This window comes from Platichthys flesus, chromosome 6, assembly GCF_949316205.1.
Source record: "Platichthys flesus chromosome 6, fPlaFle2.1, whole genome shotgun sequence".
Lineage (NCBI taxonomy): Eukaryota > Metazoa > Chordata > Actinopteri > Pleuronectiformes > Pleuronectidae > Platichthys > Platichthys flesus.
This window is the reverse complement of record NC_084950.1, coordinates 25,693,462-25,714,884: the sequence shown is the minus strand read 5'-3', so window position 1 is coordinate 25,714,884 and position 21,423 is coordinate 25,693,462. Positions and strand designations below refer to the sequence as shown.

The following is a 21,423-nucleotide window of genomic DNA, read 5'->3' as shown; positions in this document are numbered from 1 at the left end:
TTTGAAAGGAAGGTAAAGAATGTGGCTGTAGGGCTGTGAAATCTGAAGGAACAGATATTAAGTCAAGATGGAGGAGGAGCTTCGCAGTTGGAGATCATCCTATTGTTTTTTAATAGTGATCCTTTTTTCTGAATTGTGATCTATCTGTCCAGTTTTGAAATGTTCTCTTAAAGGGGACATATTATGCCCATTTTATCACAGTTGATATGGTTCCTTGGGGTCTTAATGAAATGTCTGTAACATATTTTGGTCAAAATACCACAAGGATCATTTAAAACAGCACCCTTTTTACCCTGTCTAAAACAGCCCTCCTCAGATTGCCCTGTTTTGAGTGCCCCGCCCCCCCTAAGGGTAGATTGTAAATGTCATTAAATGTCACAATCGCTATGATTCATTTCAAAATTAGATTGTGTGCTTCATCAAAATCAGTCAGGATTTAAAATTGGCAGATTGTTCACCCCAGTCATACCTGTAGATATCTGCACTCACTTGACAAAGGAGCATAAACAGACGAGACTGGCAGATTGTAGAAGATCCTTCCATCCTAGGGGGCTCTGGCTGTATGCTGGTAAAGGCTTAGTATACTATTAGCATGCTAATTACCTTAGCTGGCTTTGCTACTTTCTTAAGGAGGTAGCTGAGGGTGACTTCTTCGGTGGTGTTTAAATGGTTGAGCCATTAGCTGACAAGCATGACGTGGCTAGTTGTAGACATTAGGCATGCTTGTAGCTTCTGTATAACCTGCTACAGAGGGTTTAGTTGTGTATGGGTGAAGGTAAAAAATGAGTCATTCTAGGGCCCTATAAAACAATCGTGAACATTCTCAATGTAATGGACACAACTCAAATATTTAATTTTTATAGAAAATCCAAAGGCCATAATCCATTCAGAGAGAAGGCTGAGTAGTGGCTATTGATTCGATTATTATTGGAATGTGCTATACAGTGTACGCGGTTGGAGCCTGGCTCTCAGATGAAGCTGTCTAGTTGTCAGTTGTACCGACCTCAAGTCAGTTGTACCGACCTCTACAGCTCAACCTATGCAAATGCAGTGCATGACACAAAGCTTCTGCTCTTTGCTTTAGTGAGCATTAGATTCAACTTACAGGTGCACTTAGCCAGAAACTGGTGAACATGTTATTATATGACAACTAAAGACTAATAGAACTAGTGAAGGTAGACGGTAGGTAGAACAAGTGCTGGACTACTGAGAGGGGCATTCAGACAATTTTGTAAGTGGGCTCAGCCACAGCAGCTGAATATCGATAAAATTAAATTACTTATTACATTTCGATATTAGCCTGGGTTAAGCAGCGGGGCATCATAAACAGCCTTATTCCCTGTGTGAGGATTAGTTTTAGGTCAAAGTTGTTAAACATGAATAGTTTCCATAGTAATGCTCATCCAACTGTGGGCAGGTTTGCCTGAGTACTGTTTTGACAGAGATTCAGGGTGGATCCCTACGTGGAGCCAGGAGGGCACTGGCCCCAGCAGAAATCTTTTTTTTAAATAATCAACTTACTTACTAACAATACAAACAATAAATATGAGAATTTCTTAAATGTGTTTAATGTGTGTTTAAGCAAGAAACAACTTATATTCAATGTTTTGTTGCTTTGCCTATAGCTGTAGAGCTTACAGTAAACAAGGAATGACAAATGTTCACCTTAGTGAAAAAGGAATTGTGCATGAATGTTGGACATATAATTGACCCTCAGTCTAAACTGTGGCTACTTCATGACCCCTGATTAAGAACAAATCCCAGATTTACCATTGCAGTAACTCTATATTAATTTGTGTGTTTTATTGTACAGATCTTTAACTTTCATACTTAATAGTTTTGCTCTACTGTGGCTGACTATCTGTGGTATGGGTCATAAAAAAATCCATCAAATGTCATAACAACTCTTACCTTTGACATTGGGATTCAAATCAGGCTGCTATTGTCCTGGAAGGGTAAACATTTGTCTGTATAATATCTCCATGAATGTGTGACTGATTTTGGCTGAGGTGAAGGAGACACTTACATGTTTGGAGAGGTTATCACTCTTGCAGTCTAAATCATATCTGGAGAGAAGAGAGAAGAGAAGACACATCAGAATGAAAGGCTGTACGATTGGAGCAGCAGGTATGTGACTGAAAAGCTGCCAAAACACAAATTAGTCATCTACACAAGCTCCTCTCCCTCATCACCTGCCATTAATGCAACACACTTCTTCCGTAATCACTGCAAAGAATCTGTTTAACTTAAGTGGGCTCATGATTATGGCACCAAAGGCTTCACTGATCTGATTTCAAGGATGACGGTACTACAGCATCATGTGCCTCAGTATCATTAATGACTGTGAAAATCTTAACACTTTACGGTGGATTCCAAAACACACATTAATGAAATCATTAATCCTCCTACTTCCATTTACATAATATTTCCAAAATTGAATAAATTCTTTCTCTCCCTGAATAAGAAAAGATTTAGCATTACTAAGTCAAACCTTAGTAACTTGTTTGCAGCTTGTTCAACTTTCAAATTAAATTCAAAACTAAAACAAACCATGGGCCTCATATCACGGCAATCCTTGCATCCCTTAACTGATTGACAGTTAAAGATTAGGCTTGCGGACTCACTACCTGTCTTTAAATAACTGCTCAAAACGCATTTTAAAAGGGAAGCATTTTTAAAATGCGATTTGTAAATGTATTACTACTGTGCTGTTTTCAATCCTTTATTCCTTTTATCTTAGTTTTATTACAACCACAATTCATCTATGGTCGGGACATTATGTTATGATTTGGCCCTCAAAAGTGAACTGAATTGAATTTCAACCTTCTCTTGACTTCTCTTGTCATGGATTTTTTTTCTGAAGCACTGTTTAGTTAAGTGCTATACAAATAATTATATTATTATTATTATTATTATTATTATTATTATTGTTATTGTTGTTGTTGTTATTATCCAAAATTTTTCTTTTTATGTCACTTGCAAAGTAGCGATGTGTTAGTGACAGTTGTTCATATGGAAATATAATTTGGATTTAGGATATCAGAAGAAGAAGACAGATAATCTAGTGCTCCAATAAAGTGCTTTTTCTAATGTAATCCCAGAAGAGCAAGGAAATACGCTGCTGTTATGCAACGTGCCACTGGCAAAATGCACAGGTGCACTTCATGTTCTATTCGCCCCTTGCCTCTGTCACTCCCAAATGTTCATAAAAGATTAATTTGATCTTATTTAATAATGAGACCTGAGGAGAGGAAGAGGGGGGGGGGGGGGTGAACATACTACTAATGTATGTATGATGGATGATTTGGTTGCACATGTTCACCCACACACATACAAACTGGAGAATTTTGCTGTAGTAGACGTCCAACAACCTAACACATTTGTTGAGTTTGACTGAATGTGTGTGTGTGTGTGTGTGTGTGTGTGTGTGTGTGTGTGTGTGTGTGCGTGTGCGTGTGCGTGTGCGTGTGCGTGCGCGTGCGCGTGCGTGTGTGTGTGGGTCGATGACATCACTCTGCATTGGCAAAGGGCCAGACAGGATTTCTCTTGCTCCTGTGCTTGCTGTCTGCTTTCTTATGTTAGGAGGGGGGACGCCTGCTCAGTTCTCTGTTTGAACTGAACAGTGATGACTAATGGTGGCAAACAAACAAAGACATGGTTTTCAACAATTCAAATGTAAATCATGTATTTGTTGCCTGATATCCATTTTGATCTGTCCATGTTGGTGGTGTCTGTCATACTTTGTTATAGGGAGGAAACTGTGGCTGGCTATTAGATTAGAATGTTATATTCTCTGATTCAGCTTGATTTTGGCTCTTATTGAAATGAGGTTCCATTCTTGGAATTTTATTTGCCAAGGATAAAAAACTATTTACCACGAAAAACACGGCATTGTATTTTTTTATCAAATTTTAATAGTTTCACACAAATAAAAAGATGTGATAAAGAATGCATTTTCTTTCTCACTCATAAATTAATTAATACATCTCGTTTTATTTGATTTTTAGTTTGACCTGATTCTAAGGTATTATTAATTGAGCTGAAATAACACATTTTTATTAAAAAAAAAAGTATTTTTCTGTGAGTGGCATGACATTGTTCAGTCTGCAATATTGTAGCCACCTAAGGTCTTTATATATCCATATTTTTATCCCAAAGTCTTGCATTTTTAACAATAAATACAACCATACGTTGAATCAATTACATTTGCACACCGACTCCGAAACTCTAAGGAACAGGTTTGATTTGCTATTTACACCAGTCTAGGATGTTCCAGAGTTGTTCAGGATCAAATGGATTACAGATATGTGTTGTCTTAAAACTGGAAGACTAATATCCTGAAATAGACTGGAACTAAAAAGTAAGTGGATCACTTTACCCCCTTGATTTCTCTGGTCTGTCTCACTTTACCCCTAAACTGGGGTAAAGTGAGAACACAGACCACTTTTTAAAAAAAGATCATATTTTCGCTGCCCTTTGTCCTGAAGACATTATGATCATTTCATTGCTAGGAAACATCCTGAATTAATGGGAAATGTGTACATTTTACTGATATATCATTTTAGCTCGCCTAGAGGCGAGCAAATGTAAAAAATGTCTCATATCAACCAGTTCAACATTGTCTGTCTATGGATGTCCTGAAGAGATGTGGAGCCAGTGGAGGTAGGTGGAAGTTATGATTGGCTCCCTGAGCTACACTGTAAAGACTTCCACACCTCAGGACTAGGGCTGCAATAGCGATTATTTTGATGATTGATTAATCTGTCATTTTATCGATTAATCGATTGTTAATCGAACCAAAAGACAAAAGCATTTGAAAAGCAACTTAATTTACCTATACAGTGTGGTTTCTATATTTACTACAGACATCTGCAACTTAATTAGTTTATTGTGTCATTTTCAGATACCTCAATTTAATTCTGTCATAATCCAAGTTCACCTAAATCCGTTTGAACGAGACAGTATGGTGTTGTAGATATATATATATAAACCGTGTGTTCCCTCTCTTCATTCAGAATGTAGGTCTATCGACTTCTGCTTCTCTCTCTCTCTCTCTCCTCTTGGAGTCATAGTTGTTAATGGTGAGTGAACATTTTACGTTAATGCCCAGAAGAAAACTTGTGATAAGATAATTTCACGTGACACAGCAGCAAGACCTCCCTGAAGTTTGAACCTGAAGCTGTTGATGAACCTCTAGTAAACCGATAGAAGGAGGAGTAGAATGGTTGCTAGGTGTTTTTCTCATGTTGTCATATACCACAGTGATGTTGTGCAGCTGTTCCATGTGAAATCAGCTTTGTACATTTTGGAGTTAACAGTCGTATCTAAAGGCTTTAATGTAAACTGTTCCAATGCTTCAGACTACTTGTGTCTGTGGTATCGTTAGCCATGTTTGCCTCTGCCTTTTTTCAAACATTTACACCAGAGAGGAGACAGCGTCCTCACGTGAGCTACATGAAGCAAAAGGTTGGCTGGTTTTCTTCCCCCACCTCAGGAGACGCTGCCATAGTGTGTGCCATGCACAATAGACCTGACTGATAGATACTACTAAATCAGTTGCCTACTATTTACATAATCATATATAATCTAATAGATCTATTAGTTACTTAGGGCAGAGGCGAGGGAGAGCAGAAAGCAGCCCCTGGTGGAAGTGTGTGTGTGTTTGTGTACGTGCACATGCATGTTACAGCTCAAGATCAGAAAAGAATGCTCGACAAGCAAAGTGTAAATGTGTGTGAGTTTTTGGAGATATATTTTGTTCTTAGGGCAGGCATGTGTGAGGCAGAGTGAGCATGTTTGTGTGTGTGTGTTTGAGTGTGTGTGGCATCCATGTCCTCGCTGCAAGTGATCGCAGGGTCATCAGCCCAGAAAACACTAATGGGGCCTGATGCTCACCCATAAGCCATGCAGGGGGTCAGATCGGCTGCATGCACAGACACACACATACACACGCATACACGCAACACAAAATCATCCTGTACTCGTCAGAACAGGCATACTCGTCACAAATAAAATGTCCAAATGCACATGTGCTCAGATTAATAAGAACATCATAAACCGCCACACACACCTTACTTCCAACCTGAATAAACATCAATGTATACAAACAATTTATAGCACAATCTTTACATAAAAAATATATGCGCACACATGTAAAGACACAAATATAACCACACAGGCACTAGTAAATACACACACAAGCACACATACACACACACACACAGACACACACACACACATACACACACAAAATGAACCAGCTAGCATCTCTTCTTGACCTTCACTACAACCTCCCACAGTCTGTTAGCAGCATGAGGCCAACAAGAAAACAAACTAAAGAGGTGTTCCATATTTCATGAGCTATCATCGGAAAAATTACAAAGAACATGCGCAGGGCTGGAACACAACAGAGAAAAATCCAGATTTTCATAATCCTTTAGACAGGTTGACTTTTAGGGTTGCATGAGGAAATATGACTCACTTCAAAATTATACATTATTATCTGCAATAAACACTTTCCTATCATACACCAGAGTTTATCAGACTCATTTCTAATTATACTGTACATTACATGCCAGTTCACTCTCTTTCCTACTAATGAGTTAAACATGACTTCAGTGACACAGCTTCAGAGATGTGATGTCAAATTAAACACAGGAAATAATTATAATAATGCAATTTACATTGGTTATAGCAAAGCAAGGGTGCCTCCAGCCTCTGGGCCGTATGCAGCTCTAAGGCCTAAGATCTCCAATCTGAGTAAAAACTCTAGAGACTGATGTGTGTAAAATCTCAGGTGGTCAGCAGTTTAGTCCAAGTCAGAGAGAAAACAGCTTTTCCCTTGGTTCCCTGACGTTTGATGAGAATATTGACTTAAGTGTTGGGAAATGGTTTTTATGCAAACCACAGGCCTCCCTTTTTGGCCTACATGTGTGGTCAAACCGGAAACCACATGGCCGCATGTCTGGAGCAAACCTCCCGAACTCAGTGTCCCAGGGTGCAGCATGTTCTCTTTGTCTTGAGAAAGCCTCCCGAACTCAGTCCCCCAGGATGCTGTATTTCCTGTGGTCTGGACAACGTCACACAAAGGTTTCAAGAGCCAAAATGCTCACCTCCTATTGGTCACTCTGGCCCAGGACCTGTGAGGTCACGGGCCGATATAAGGAGAGGTCTCCCCCAAACTCCTTCTCTTTCTCCAATCTCTCTGAGGGCCGAAGGCTGCTCCAGCTCTCTTTCCATAACCTCCACTGTTCATTATATAATCTTTAATGGTAAAATATAGAGATTTCTAATTGAACTAGATCATCGGTTCCCAAACTGGGGTACATGTACCCCCAGGGGTACGCGAAGTGGTTCAGGGGGTACGCGGGGAGAACATTTTATTTGCGTTTTTTCAAAGTGAAAAAGGCCATTACATTTTCAAACTGAGCTATAAATAATCATGCAATATTAAATAGTCTTAATAGCCAAGTCGCATTGCCAAAAATACTCATGTATATCCATATTCAGCGAAATAATTACACTGCCAAAAATAGTTACAGGTAGGTTAGTGACCGTTAGTCAAAACTAGGGATGGGCATAATTAATCGAAGATCAATTATTGATCATTAAGAATTTAGTCTATGACATTATTTTGGGATCCTCTCAAGCACACTCGTCTCATTGACCTGAGCTGAACTCCGCTCCGGCCTTGCCCCCCTTTTCAAATTTAACCCACACTTCTGCACACTGTTTAGTTTATTTATGTCCTTAGTTAAGCATTGTTAGTGTGTGTTCTTCCAGCATTTGACGCTGAGTATCTAGATTTTCATCTGTTTTGCCTTGTTTGAGTTAAATAGTTATTCATTCCCGTTAAACCCTTGAGTGACTTAGTTCGACCTCCTTGTTTGTTTGTCATTTCCCTTTATCCACTTCCATCCGAGTCCTGATATCCCTGACAATTTCACAGTTTCAAGTGTTATAGGCTGTATATGTGCGCAGGGGGGTACGTAGCTGGAGATTGAATGTCTGAAGGGGTACGGGACTGTAAAAAGTTTGGGAACCACTGAACTAGATCTAAATGAAACTGATCTTAATCAATAAATTGCCATCTTTTCCCTTCTTTGAAGGGTAGCGCCCGAGACAACGTTAACCAATTAAAGTTATGATTTAATATTAATATTTTAAATATTAATGTTTAAGGCACACCATTCTATGGTAACACTTATCAAGCACTATTGCACAGCATAAGCTTCTGACCTGTCACCGTGTGACTGTGTGCCTGTCACTGCTGCCAATTTATTGTCTGACTTGAAAATGTGATAAATATTCACGTGTCTCTGATGTTTACAAATGAAGCTACAAAATAGGGGATATGATGAGCCTCACAATGAGCTCTAAAGGGACGTACAGTATGTCAGCTGAGGAGTCAGGTCTCTCAATAGTGCAGGCTTTCTTTGAGTGAGCAGTAAGGTCCCAGCAAGCTCTATGCAGATGTCTAAAGCCACATTTGGGTCTAAAAAGATTAAAACAGAGAACATCTCCTGCATCTGTAATCTGTTCTGACTATAAAACACAGATTGACAAAAAGTAAATAAATTAAATTAAGGGTATCAATTAAAATGTTGGCTTAATGATTCAATTCACATAACACTGTCACAGAACTTCAATTGAGGCCGAGGTTTAAATGAGAAAATCCCCAAAAGTATTCGTAATTATCACAAAAAGTGTGTGTGATTCATGTGGGCGTATGGCCCTGTTTTGTCTCAACTTATTGTAAAATTGGATGAATTCAAATGGAAATGTGGCACAAAAAATTGTCTTTTATTTAAAGGGTAGAAGACTTACATCTCCCTCTGAACATGTCATGAATATTTCAGTCTTAATTTCGCTGCACACAGAGCAGCACTCTCACCCATGCCTGCACAACACACACACAGATACACACACAATAACGCGCATAAGTCAAATGTTAACTCACAGGTCAAAGCGTAGATTCTGCCGCTCTTCGAAGAAGTAGTCCAGAATGAATTTGCGAACAAAGTCAGGGTTGAGGGTGTTGTCGATGACTTCTGTCCTACCAAACTAGACAAGAAGTGAGGAAGGTAATACTTGGTTAATGGATGCCATCAATACTTATTCAACTAACTAAAGACTGAGTGACTCGGAATATAGAAACCTTGTGCAATAAGATAATACACTCCAGGTTGCAGTCACATGGTAAACAGTACCTTTGTAAAAGCATTAATTGAATGAAACTGCTCAAATGCAAATTGATAGTATAATAATGATAACATACAAATTATCTAAATACCAAATACTTAATATCCATTATCAAAGGTTACATTATAATTGTTGGCACGAGAGTATTTAGCTCAAATCAGAGCTGATCCTGACTTCCCCTGAGGTTTTGACTAGAGAAGGACAACCAAGTATAAAGACCTGGGTCTGATTAGCAGATTCTGAAATGATCAGCATACCGGCGTTAAATCCTTCTTATGAACGTAACTGCATTTAAAATGGCTCTGGCTCCAGAAGTAAATTTCCAATTATCTCGATTGACTATTCAGAAAATCCTTATAATAACATGTTTAAGCCTGGAGTATGGTGGCCCTGAGAGCTCAACGAACAGCAACTTAAGAAAACAAATGCAAGTTGCGAAAACACTTGCAAGTTGACAAAACACAAGCAAAGTAAGAAAACATCTTCATCAATTTCACAACACAACACAACACACACACAACACACAAACGCCCGCTCCTGGTATTTCATGAGGGCCGGATACGATGATGATTAAAAAAAGTAACGTGACGTTCAATTACGTTCATCATTACGTTCACGTTAATAATATGAAAACTGATTCGTGAAGTTCAGCGTTCGCAAAACATATGCACAACACTGCAGAGGGGATGAAGAGCCGCGGGATGACAACCCCCTTGCGGAACCAAAATTGTATGGTGTATTGGACATTTCAGTGTCTCCTGTGGCAGCGGTGTCCATCCCTTTTAGCTGTCCTCTGGAAACACTTCCGTTGTGTTGTCGCCTCTATTTGCAGGGCGTGTGTCTATTTGCAGCGCGCGTGTCTATTTGCAGCACATTTCTGTAATGTGTTGTGTTTTGTTGTGAAATTGATGAAGATGTGGCACCGTACTGGAGCCAGGCCGATCAGCTATAAGAGGAATGGTGACAATAAAACATTTGATTCAGAGCAACAGATAATATTGGAAAAAATTACAAGAATGTGTACATGATGATATACACATCCCATAAACTATTATGAATGATCTCATTCCAGCGCATCTTCTGGAATTTTATCAACCAAACATTTCAACCCTTCTGACTTTTTCCTCATCTCTTAAAAACCACATTATATAAGAAAGAGAAATCATGGTTCTTCAGGGGTAAACCTAATGTAATGCTTAATGATCTGATCGGGGTCAACATGATTTTCGAGATCGTGCTGATGTCGCTATTACAGCTGAGGATTGTGGGTGGTGCTGTACCTCTAATAAAACAGTTTTTTCTTAAATCTCTCTTAAATCTATGGGCCCATATAAAATCAATATGCTTGTGAGGAGTCTATATTTTATGGCTGATAATGAAAATGTTTATTCAGGAAATGAATGGGATTATTACTTCTGGAACCATGCTGTTGAGCTCTACAGGGTCTTCTCTCTAGCCAAACCTCACACTGTTTTCTCCATAATCCCTTGGAGAAATGCTCCATACATGTCAGAGCCATGTTTGACTTGCAGCCTAATCTGACATTTCCAAGAAGGAGTCATTGTCATATGTAAAGTTGTGGATCACCTGTGAGCTGCATTGCTTACAAATTAAGTTTGTGACACAGGTTTCAGGATGGAGGCCCAAAGGTAATTAGACCTGGTCTTTGAGGTAATTAACACAAATAAATTCAAACACAGGCATAACCCTAACACAGTAAACATACAACAACATCTGAAATGGAAAATAAAATACTGCACTGGTGTGGTCATGTCAGTCTACTTGAACTTTTTGCAAAAACGATTTTTTTTTTCTTTTGCTCATTCAATCATCCTGTGTATAAATAATTATTTTTATTCTACTGCCTTTCTTATATATTTGTTTATTGTCTTGTGAACCTCATTCTGACTTGCCTGCTGCTTAACGACATCTTATCCATTCTTAAATTATACAGTGAATACGAATGAAAACGCTTGCTTATTGGGCAGTTAACTTGTCTCAAACAAACATTTAATAAGAATTATGAATGATAAACTAATGTCGACAAACATTTCTTCCCTTACTGAAAAAGTAATGTCAGTGGATTAACACAACAAGAGTTAACTGTGTGAGAAGTGATGACTTCAAACAAAACATTGATCAAGGTTGTTTAATCTGGTATTTCCAAGAACAAAAAAGTGTAAACCCAAACATGGCAGCCCACTCCTGTACTCACCTCTCTCCATTCCCTGTTGGCTATTCCTTGAGTGTACAGCACACAAACTGTTGAATTAGAGACAGGGATGGGGGGAGACAGAAGAGGGTTAGTATGATTGAGGAGTATTTAACAGTGACAAACAATGCAGACATGCGGAGAGCGTGTTTCTTCCCCTGACCCCAAAATGAGAGAAAAACTCTCTAATTAAATGTCAAATTTGCCTTGCAGCATGATGATATTTCAGAGGGGGGAGAAAGGACAGGGAAGGAGAAATGTCCTCCTTATTGACATCTGAGCATCTCCATCCGAGGGAATGTTGACGTGTTTTTAGATGACGGACCACTAGCAGCAACAAAGCGGGGCAATCAGCTGGCACTAAACTGACATTTCATTTGCATTCTAGCAGCCGTTACTGTATTCACACACGCCTGTCACATGGTAGCCACTCTGAAAACCCCTGGGACTACACACTTGTAAATCTTTTTAAGATAAGACGATCACATTATGAGTGGGGGGGTGGTTGAAATACTAATCTCGGACATGGACTATGAATCATTCAAGAACTGTAGATTACAACTGTGTAAGAATCAGCTATTATTTTGTAATTGTTATAGAATACATTGTTTTGTTGTACTTCTTGTGTCGGTTCTTTCTTTTGCTAACTCAGGTCTCTATTACAGAGATCTTGATCTCAATGCCATTACATCATTAACTAAAAGTTAAATATATATACTAAAAATCTACAATATATATTTTAGGTTCGAAAACAAGTCAAGTATTTATTAATTATACACATACACTTGAGTTAAAAAGGGACACATGTTCTTTGGAAATAAAACCAAATTAAAATGGGTCGCAATACAGAGATGTTAGCACCAAAAGGACAAGCAGTAGTTAAATATAGCTTGTATTGGCTTTAGTTTATTAAAAACTAAAACCAAGAAAGTGTGCCTGCTCATATAATACACACTGAGATTGAAAAGTAAAAGAGGACTGAAATTATTGAATTTCAATACACCTCAATTCTGCCAATATTGACTAAATTACCAAATGTTGTTAGTTTGGTTTGCTCATTTCCCTCATACTATCATTACCTCTGAAACATACATATTACTCAAAACATGCAGAAACAAATACAACACCAATACCAGCATTTAAATGAAAAGAAGCTAGTACGATCAAGAAAAAGTTAAGAATTTGTCTCAAGCAAGTTAAGAATTACATAGCTAGCAAATATTACCAATTTTTAGTTTTTAATGATAATATAAAGCAGGCGATACATTTATATAATTATAAAAGGAATTGTAGAAGATGGTTTTTAATACTTATAATAACCATATGCACTGCTCAAAGAATGTAGGCGGACACTTAAACGTCACAGTACAACACCAAGTCAGTGATTCTGAATCAATTTCACTGCTTTGGTGCAAATGAAAGTGACAACAGGTGCAGTGAAGAGGACAAATAAAGACAACCCCTACATTTTTTTAATGTGGTGGCCACAGACAGTTACTCTTCCCTTCTGCTTCCTGACTGATTCTTCTCCAGTTTTGTGTTCTGCTTGTGTCCTTATCACTACTGGTAGCGTGAAGAGGTACCTGCAGCCCAATCATGTTGCACAGAGAGTACAGCTCCTCCAGGATGGCTAATCCATATGTGCCACATAAGAAATGGTAAATGGTTTTGTATTTATACAGAGCTTTTCTAGTCTTGATGACCACTCAAAGTGCTTAACAGTACAGTTTTACATTCACCCATTCACACACACACTCATACAGTGCATCTATTCGCAGCACTTTGTTATTCTATGGGGGGGCCAATCAGGGTTCAGAATCTTGCCCAAGGACTGGGGATTGAACTACCGACCTTCAGGTTGGTGGACGACCACTCTACCCCTCAGCCACAGCCACCCCAGAAGGGTTGCTGTGTCTCCCAGCAGTATATTCCAGGAGATACTAGGAAACCATGTGCATGTTTTTGACCTAACTGTCAGAAACATACTCCATGAGGGAGGCATGAGGGCCCGACAAATCCTAGTTGGACCTGTGCTCACAGCCCAGCACCATGCAGCTTGATTGGCATTCGCCAGAGAACACCAGAACTGGCAGGTCCGCCACTGGCACCCTGTTCTCTTCACAGATGAGAGCCGGTTCACACTGAGCAGATTTGACAAGTGTGAAAGAGTCTGGAGACACCGTGGTGAACGTTATGTTGCCTGTAACATCATCCAGCTTGAACGGTTTGGCAGTGGGTCAGTGATGGTCTGGGGAGGCATATCCTTGGAGGGTCAGACAGACCCCCACGTCATAGCCAACTCTACCTGAGTGCTGTTAGGTGCCAGGATCAAATCCTCAGTGCGATTCTGAGACCTTATGCTGGTGCAGTGGGCCCTGGGTTTCTACTGGTGCAGGACAATTCCTGGCTTCCTGTGACCAGAGTGTGTAGGCAGATCCTACATGACAAAGACCTTGATGCCATTGACTGGCCCTCTCGTTCCCCTGACCTAAATCCATTTGAGCACCTATGGGACGTTATGTATCAGTGTATCAACACCACCAAGCACTGCCACAGACTGTCCAGCAGCTCACTGATGCCCTGATCCAGGTCTGGGAGGAGATCCCCTAGGACACCATCCGTTGACTAATCAGGAGCATGTCCAGATGTTGTCCGGGGTGCATACAGGCACGTTGAGGCCATACACAACGTGATGATATTCATGCAAGTTGGATCAGCCGGTGATTAAACCTTTTTAATGAGGTTTTCGGTGTCGTTTTGAATCCAGCCCTCAATGGGTTGATGAATTGGTTTCCATTGACTGTTGTTGCATCAATTTGATTTCAACAAATTATACAATGTACATCGTTAAAGATTTTCGACTTGACTAATTCGTTTATCAAGATCTGGTGTGTGATTTGAGTGTTCCCTTAATTTTTTTGCAGTGTATTATAATGATGTATAAGGTATCTTTTCAGCTAAATACAAATATAAAATAGATAACTAGCTAGCTAATAATTTGAATTATTCCCACTTAAAAATAGTAATAATAAATCTTATTGTATTTTATTTAAATCATGTCGTTTGACAATACTCTGTCCCTTGTCCTCATCATCTACTACAGTCAAATGTTCTGGTTTTTTATTTAACTAGTCAACTAACTAGTACCATGACCAAATATTGTGTTTAGGTTGGTAAAATCTATTTTAATTTGAAATGCATATTACAAAATAAACTTAAAAGTTGCGCTTGAAAAGATTGCTTATATAGACACAGGAGCATCGACCAAATCCAATTAGATTAAACATCTAAGTGGAACTAAAACATGTTCAATATATCTGCCTTATCATATCTAAGTGCTGTTGTAATTATGTTAATTACATTAAAAAAAGTAATACTATTTCTCAAATTACAACGGGTAACGCCACTAAAAATACATTTACAAGCCTGGCTGCTAAAACTGTCCCTTAACCCAGTAATATCGTAAAAGCCTAATCACTAGTTTGAAACGATTAAGCAATTACTAACATAACATGAGCACTGCACAAAATCAATACTGGATTTAGCAGCTGCAATCTGATCCACTTTGATAAACCTGACATAAATACAGTAATGAGGACAACAGAATATATTTTTTTAATTCAATAATTATCTATTTTTCTCTTTAATAATACAGATGTTGAGAATGACAAACCTTTCAAATACACCTCAAATTAACATGGTTGCTGTTTACTACTGTAATCAGAGCAATATCTACGGTGGCCCTGAGAGCTCAACGAACAGCAACTTAAGAAAACACATGCAAGTTGACAAAACACATGCAAGTTGACAAAACACAAGCAAAGTAAGAAAACATCTTCATCAATTTCACAACACAACACAACACATTACAGAAACACGCAGCAAATAGTCATACATGCTGCAAATAGACACACGCGCAGCAAATAGACACACACGCTGCAAATAGACGAACGCGCAGCAAATAGACGAACGCGCAGCAAATAGAGGCGACAACACAACGGAAGTGTTTCCAGAGGACAGGTAAAAGGGATGGACACAGGAGACACCAAAACGTCCAATACACCATACAATTTCGGTTCCGCACAGGGTTCGGCAACCCGCAGCTCTGGAGCCGAACGCGGCTCCAGAGCCCCTCTGCAGTGGCTGTACTGTATAGTGTTGTACATATGTTTCGCGAACGCTCAACTTAACGAATCAGTTTTCATATTATTAACGTGAACGTAATGATGAACGTGATTGAACGTCACTGAGTTCTGTGTTTCATTTAATTCAAAGTAGGCCTACACATGTATTATGTTCTCCTCTTCATAAGAGTTTGGTGTTTTCCTTTTTTATAACAGGTTCAAATACCAGTTAAACAGTTTTTTTTTGTCGTTCTATAATTTAATAAATGCAACAAACTATAGTTTTTATATTTATTGTATAACTATATATATAACTTTATAACCTGTGTTATCAAATATTTGTTTGGCTCCAGGCAGATTTAATTTGGGGGAAGAGGGAGCTAAATGGCTGTTTCGATAGTAAAGGTTGACTACCCCTGGGTTAGTATGACACAAACACTAACTCACTCACTCACATGTCTCCCTTTCTCACACACACTCACACAGACAAGTCTCCATTTCACACACACTTATTTAATCACTTTCTCTCTCTTTCTCTTTCTCTCTCTCTCTCTCTCTCTCACACACATACACACGCACATAGTCAAAATAGATTTTTTTTTTTTTTTGGGGGGGGGCCTCAAAATTGTTCTTTGCCCAGGGCCTCCAATTAGCCAGAACCGCCCCTGAAGACGGCATGTCTCTAGATCGGACCGTCTTCAGAGCTCAGAGCTCACTGTGGGTCTCTCCGAGCAAGGGGGCGGGGTCGGAACCCCGGTGCGCTGGCCACACACACACACACACACACAAACCACGCCCGCTCCTGGTATTTCATGAGGGCCTGATACGATGATGATTTAAAAAATGAACGTGACGTTCAATCACGTTCATCGTTACGTTGACGTTAATAATATGAAAACGGATTCGTTAAGTTCAGCGATCGCGAAACAAATGCACAACACTGTACAGTACAGCCACTGCAGAGGGGCTGAAGAGCCGCGTTCGGCTCCAGAGCCGCGGGACGCCGACCCCTGTGCGGAACCGAAATTGTATAGTGTATTGGACGTTTTAGTGTCTCCTGTGTCAATCCCTTTTAGCTGTCCTCTGGAAACACTTCCGTTGTGTTGTCGCCTCTATTTGCTGCGCGTTCGTCTATTTGCTGCGCGTTCGTCTATTTGCAGCGCGTGTGACTATTTGCTGCGCGTTTCTGTAATGTGTTGTGTTGTGAAATTGATGGAGATGTTTTCTTACTTTGCTTGTGTTTTGTCAACTTGCATGTGTTTTGTCAACTTGCATGTGTTTTCTTAAGTTGCTGTTCGTTGAGCTCTCAGGGCCACCGTAAATATCCTTCCAAAACAATCTTCAAAGCACATGAAGAAAAGCAGGGGAACCTTTTCTCCAACAGCTAGATTGGCCTGTTAGCTCATGTCAAGTAAGTGCTATAAGTACTGTTAGCATTAAGATGGTCTGCCTGGACTGTGGCCCAGCCATGGGGACCTACAACATGCTGGTGGAGCTGGTGGCTCAGTGGCCACACACTGTCACTGGCCCAGAGTCATTAAAAACATAAACTCAAATCACACACTCTATACGTTGAGTAATAATTGTCTTCTGGTTTCTTATATTTGATTAAACTATTATATGTTATATGAATAGAGTATTACTAGTTATGCATTCATGTAAAAGTAGGATCTAAATTCAACTAATTATCATTTTATTGTGAATTAATGAGCTTCTGATTTTCTCCATTGATCGATGGATTAATGTGTGGCTTGCAGAAATTCTGAAAATAGAAAGAATGCTGTTACAAAGTTTAATATCATTACTTCCATGTTTCCTACTCCTATAATCATTACTCATCATTACTACTTCAAGTAATACGTTTACTGTCTCCCGCTACTTATTTTATTTTAATTTCTATTGCTAAGGCACTGGTTCTAAATTTACTCCATATACACTTTCTATTTTTAGTTGAACGTATAAAACACTATTGTTTTATTATATTCTACTCTAGTATATTTTACTACTAGTATGTGTGTGTGTGTGTGTGTGTGTGTGTTTGTGTGCATGTGTGTGCGTGCCTAGTGTGTGTGGGTGCGTGTGTGTGTGTGTGTGTGTTTTTCTTTATGGGTTCGTATCTGGGTCAGTGTGTGTCTGTTTGTTAGTCCAACATTAACCAAATGGACAGACAACGCAGGTGTAGCAGGGATCCATGATGTGGAAAATAATTTTGATGGCATGTTTAGATGTCGTCATTTGGCACTGGTGAAATGTGAATGCTATTAGTTATGACCATCCTCACACATGTCTGTCACATGGCAATTTACACGCCCCATGTTCATTTTTTATTCACTTCATAGAGAGTTATGTGTGTGAATTGTGAAGAAACAGGTTATGCATAATGCACAATGGTACATCATGCCTGGTTAGTTGGTCATTGCTTTTTTCACTGTTTCCTGTTGTAGCGAGTGTGGTGAATGATTTCCTGCTCAATCTTTGATGTAAATTTAATTCAATTGTCCACATGACTGGTGCCATGCAAAAAATTGCAGGGCTGAAGCTCAACCCTGCAGTGGAAACAGTTTTTCTGAAAGATTACATGCTCTCTGACACCCATGGAAAAAAAAAATAAGATACACAAAACAAACTCTCTTAAGAGCTACTTACAAAAACCGAACCTGAGTTGATCTTTTGACATCTGATTATGAAAGAAGCACTTTCCACTGCAGTGACAAGCATTATCATTAATTACAGCTTTAAGTAATTGTAAATTTATGCCTGAGTTTATGTATGAGCTACCACTATTTTAAAAGAAAGACTCATTAACGGTCATGATTGTGAGTGAATGTAATCAGCTGGTTCTATCTGATGAATTCCTGTTTTTTTCCCCCCAAAACTGACATTTCATCTATGAGAATGAAGCTCATGTAGAGACCAGATACACAATGTTGCTAATAACATTTTGTAGAAAACTGATGTTCTAATTATTCTGGCTCACAGCCGTTTTTAAAAGGCCCCCCTTTTTTTCAATGCAAACAAAAAGACCAAAATACCCCACATCTGGTATGGCGGCAGAAGTCTTCAAACTTGGCTTGTTTTGTCAGACTGTCAGTCTGGATGTTATATATGCTCTGTTGTGGATGATGTGCAGCGGGCAGGGGCTCAGCTGGTTGAATATACAGTCATCCTTTAATCCTGCCATGAAGCATCGGATGACACATGGTCTCTGCATTATTGTGCGGGGGCGAAAGTGATATTTCAATCATCGTCCATAAATAGCGATGCATCCCTGCATCAGAACAGTGCACTTTCAACTCTATACTATTCATCGCGCTGATAATGAGGGCAGGAGCTACAACCATTTCTGTGTTGAATGTAGGAGATAGTGACAGTAAATACTGTGATAATGATAACTGTCTGCCCTTCTCCAATCTCCTGAAGCACACTGATCAAAGCACATCCTGGTTCATGCCTCACAGGAACAATGGATAAAATGCACACGTATAAGCACACACGAACAAACACACACACACACAACATACAGAAAACAGAAACACTGGATTGTCCAGATTTATAAGCTAATATGAATATGGTACGTGAGCCTGCCCGAGGCCCAGGCTCTGTGCACTTTTTGCGTGTGTGTGGCTCTGCTGAGGCGATCTAATGCTCTGTGACTGGGGCCAGTGCTGTCAACAGAGCAGAGACATGGACGCAACACAAGTGCCTCCTTTCATAAATGTTGGGGTGGGCAGGGATGCTCATCCTCCTCTCCCGCCATCTGACACTCAAAGGTTCAATCCGCATTTCGTGGAGCTAATCAATTATGGGTTCACACACAATCACCAACCCTAAAAAGCCCAGAGTGTTCGCTGCACAGCAGCCAGGTGGCAAGGCGCTCTATATTGAGTGAATAAAGCAAGGTGATGCTGAAAACAATGGCATGCTGGCCAAACCCTGGATAAAAAGAGATACAAATAAAAACCAAACATATTTATATTCTCAAATAATTTCAGCATAACTCAGAGTGTTTGCCTCTCGTCAAGTATTTTTAGAAATATGTCACAGACTGTTACAGAAAACAAAATCAAGTATGTGATTAAAAGAGGTTCTCTTCTCAGCATTTAATCAGGCTGGGTTTTCTTTTACATTTTCAACGAAAGCGCTGATGGGCAAATGTTTTTTCATTTTATAAAACCCCAAAAACTCCAATCTCAAATGCTGTCAAACACAGACAGCCACGGAAGAAAGAAAATCAAAAACGACATACTATGAAAGAATAATAATCCAAGGTTCAGATTAGATGATGTTAGTTTTGGAGATGGTCACAGTGTCACATGTGATGATGAATCATCACATGTGACACTGTGATGATGTCACAGTGTCACATGTGATGACACTGTGACATCATCACAGTGATAATATCCTTTATCCTATTAAAGGATAAATCAGGATCATTCGATCCTGATTTATCCTTTAATAGTCACTTAAAACAAATTTCTAGGACCGCTTTTTTCCACTTGCGTAATATTTCAAAAATTAGACATGTCCTTTCACAAAAAGATGCAGAAAAACTAGTCCACGCCTTTGTTACATCGAGACTGGACTATTGTAATTCATTATTATCAGGCTCCAGCAGGAAGTCGTTAAAGACTCTACAGCTTGTCCAAAATGCTGCAGCACGTGTCCTGACGAGAACAAAGAGAAGAGAGCACATTTCTCCAATATTAGCATCGCTACACTGGCTTCCAGTTAAATCTAGAATAGAATTTAAAATTCTCCTCCTCACCTTCAAGGCCCTTAATAATATAGCGCCTTTATACCTTAAAGAGCTGTTAATACCTTATAAACCCACTAGAGCACTCCGCTCCCAGAATTCAAGCCTACTTGTCGTCCCTAAATTCTCCAAAAGTAGAGTAGGAGCCAGAGCTTTTAGCCATCAAGCCCCTCGGCTGTGGAATAATCTACCACTTTCAGTTCGGGAGGCAGTCACCATCTGTTCGTTTAAAAGTAGGCTCAAAACCTTTCTTTTTGATAAAGCTTATAGTTAGAGCTAATTAGTGCGCTCTAACACATGACACACGGAGCTTCTCTTTCCAGCTTCTCCTTCCTCTTCTCCATCCCTATCCCCCTTCCCCGGAATCCCTTTGCTTTATCACCCGCAGATCCAGGGCCTCTGTGGCCGCACCATGGATTACGGTTTGTGGATCGCGCACCGGGGGTCGCGGTGTTGGATCCAGTGTGGCGGATTCTGAGTCATGTGGGCTGATCGTGGTGCTGGTGGCGGACCCTGTGTCGCGTTGGCATTGGGCACGGGCGGTGGACCAGGACCGCAGTGGTGGCTTGTGATGGGTCCTCCTGGTGGGCGGCGGTGGACGGTGACTGAGGACTGAAGTGGCGTCTGGTCTGGATGGTGGATCGTGGTCTAGATGGTTGCTGAGCATGGACTGTGCTTCATCAATGCTGCTAGAGACTTTGATTATTGATGATGTTCTCCTGCACGTGGCATCTATTGCACTTCTGTCCGTCCTGGGAGAGGGATCCCTCACATGTGGCTCTCTCTGAGGTTTCTACATATTTTTACCCTGTTAAAAGGGTTTTTTGTAGTTTTTCCTTACTCTTGCTGAGGGTTAAGGACAGAGGATGTCACACCCTGTTAAAGCCCTATGAGATGAATTGTAATTTGTGAATATGGGCTATACAAATAAAATTTGATTGATTGATTGATTGATTGATTTTAAATTCTTGCAGTGACTTGGCAATCAAACCAATCATAGGCTGCTGTCTGTCACTCACGGGATTGTGAAGATGCGACTGATGGGACTTATTCGAGTAATACTCCTGACCCAAGGGTGTTGGTTAGATTCAATTACAGGTTTACTGAGATATGTCATTTCACCTTCACTTCTC

At 39.8% G+C, this 21,423-nt stretch overlaps 1 protein-coding gene across 1 annotated transcript in view; it reads right to left on the bottom strand.

Moving 5' to 3' along the window:
* LOC133955313 (copine-8-like) overlaps nt 1-21,423 on the bottom strand; it is a 68,070-nt gene that overhangs the window by 34,159 nt on the left and 12,488 nt on the right. The window contains exons 3-5 of the mRNA XM_062390100.1: nt 11,417-11,463; nt 8,960-9,063; nt 2,027-2,066 (exon numbers count right to left, since the gene is read on the bottom strand). Of these exons, the coding sequence (XP_062246084.1) occupies nt 2,027-2,066; nt 8,960-9,063; nt 11,417-11,463 (191 nt within the window). The remainder of the gene's footprint in view (nt 1-2,026; nt 2,067-8,959; nt 9,064-11,416; nt 11,464-21,423) is intronic.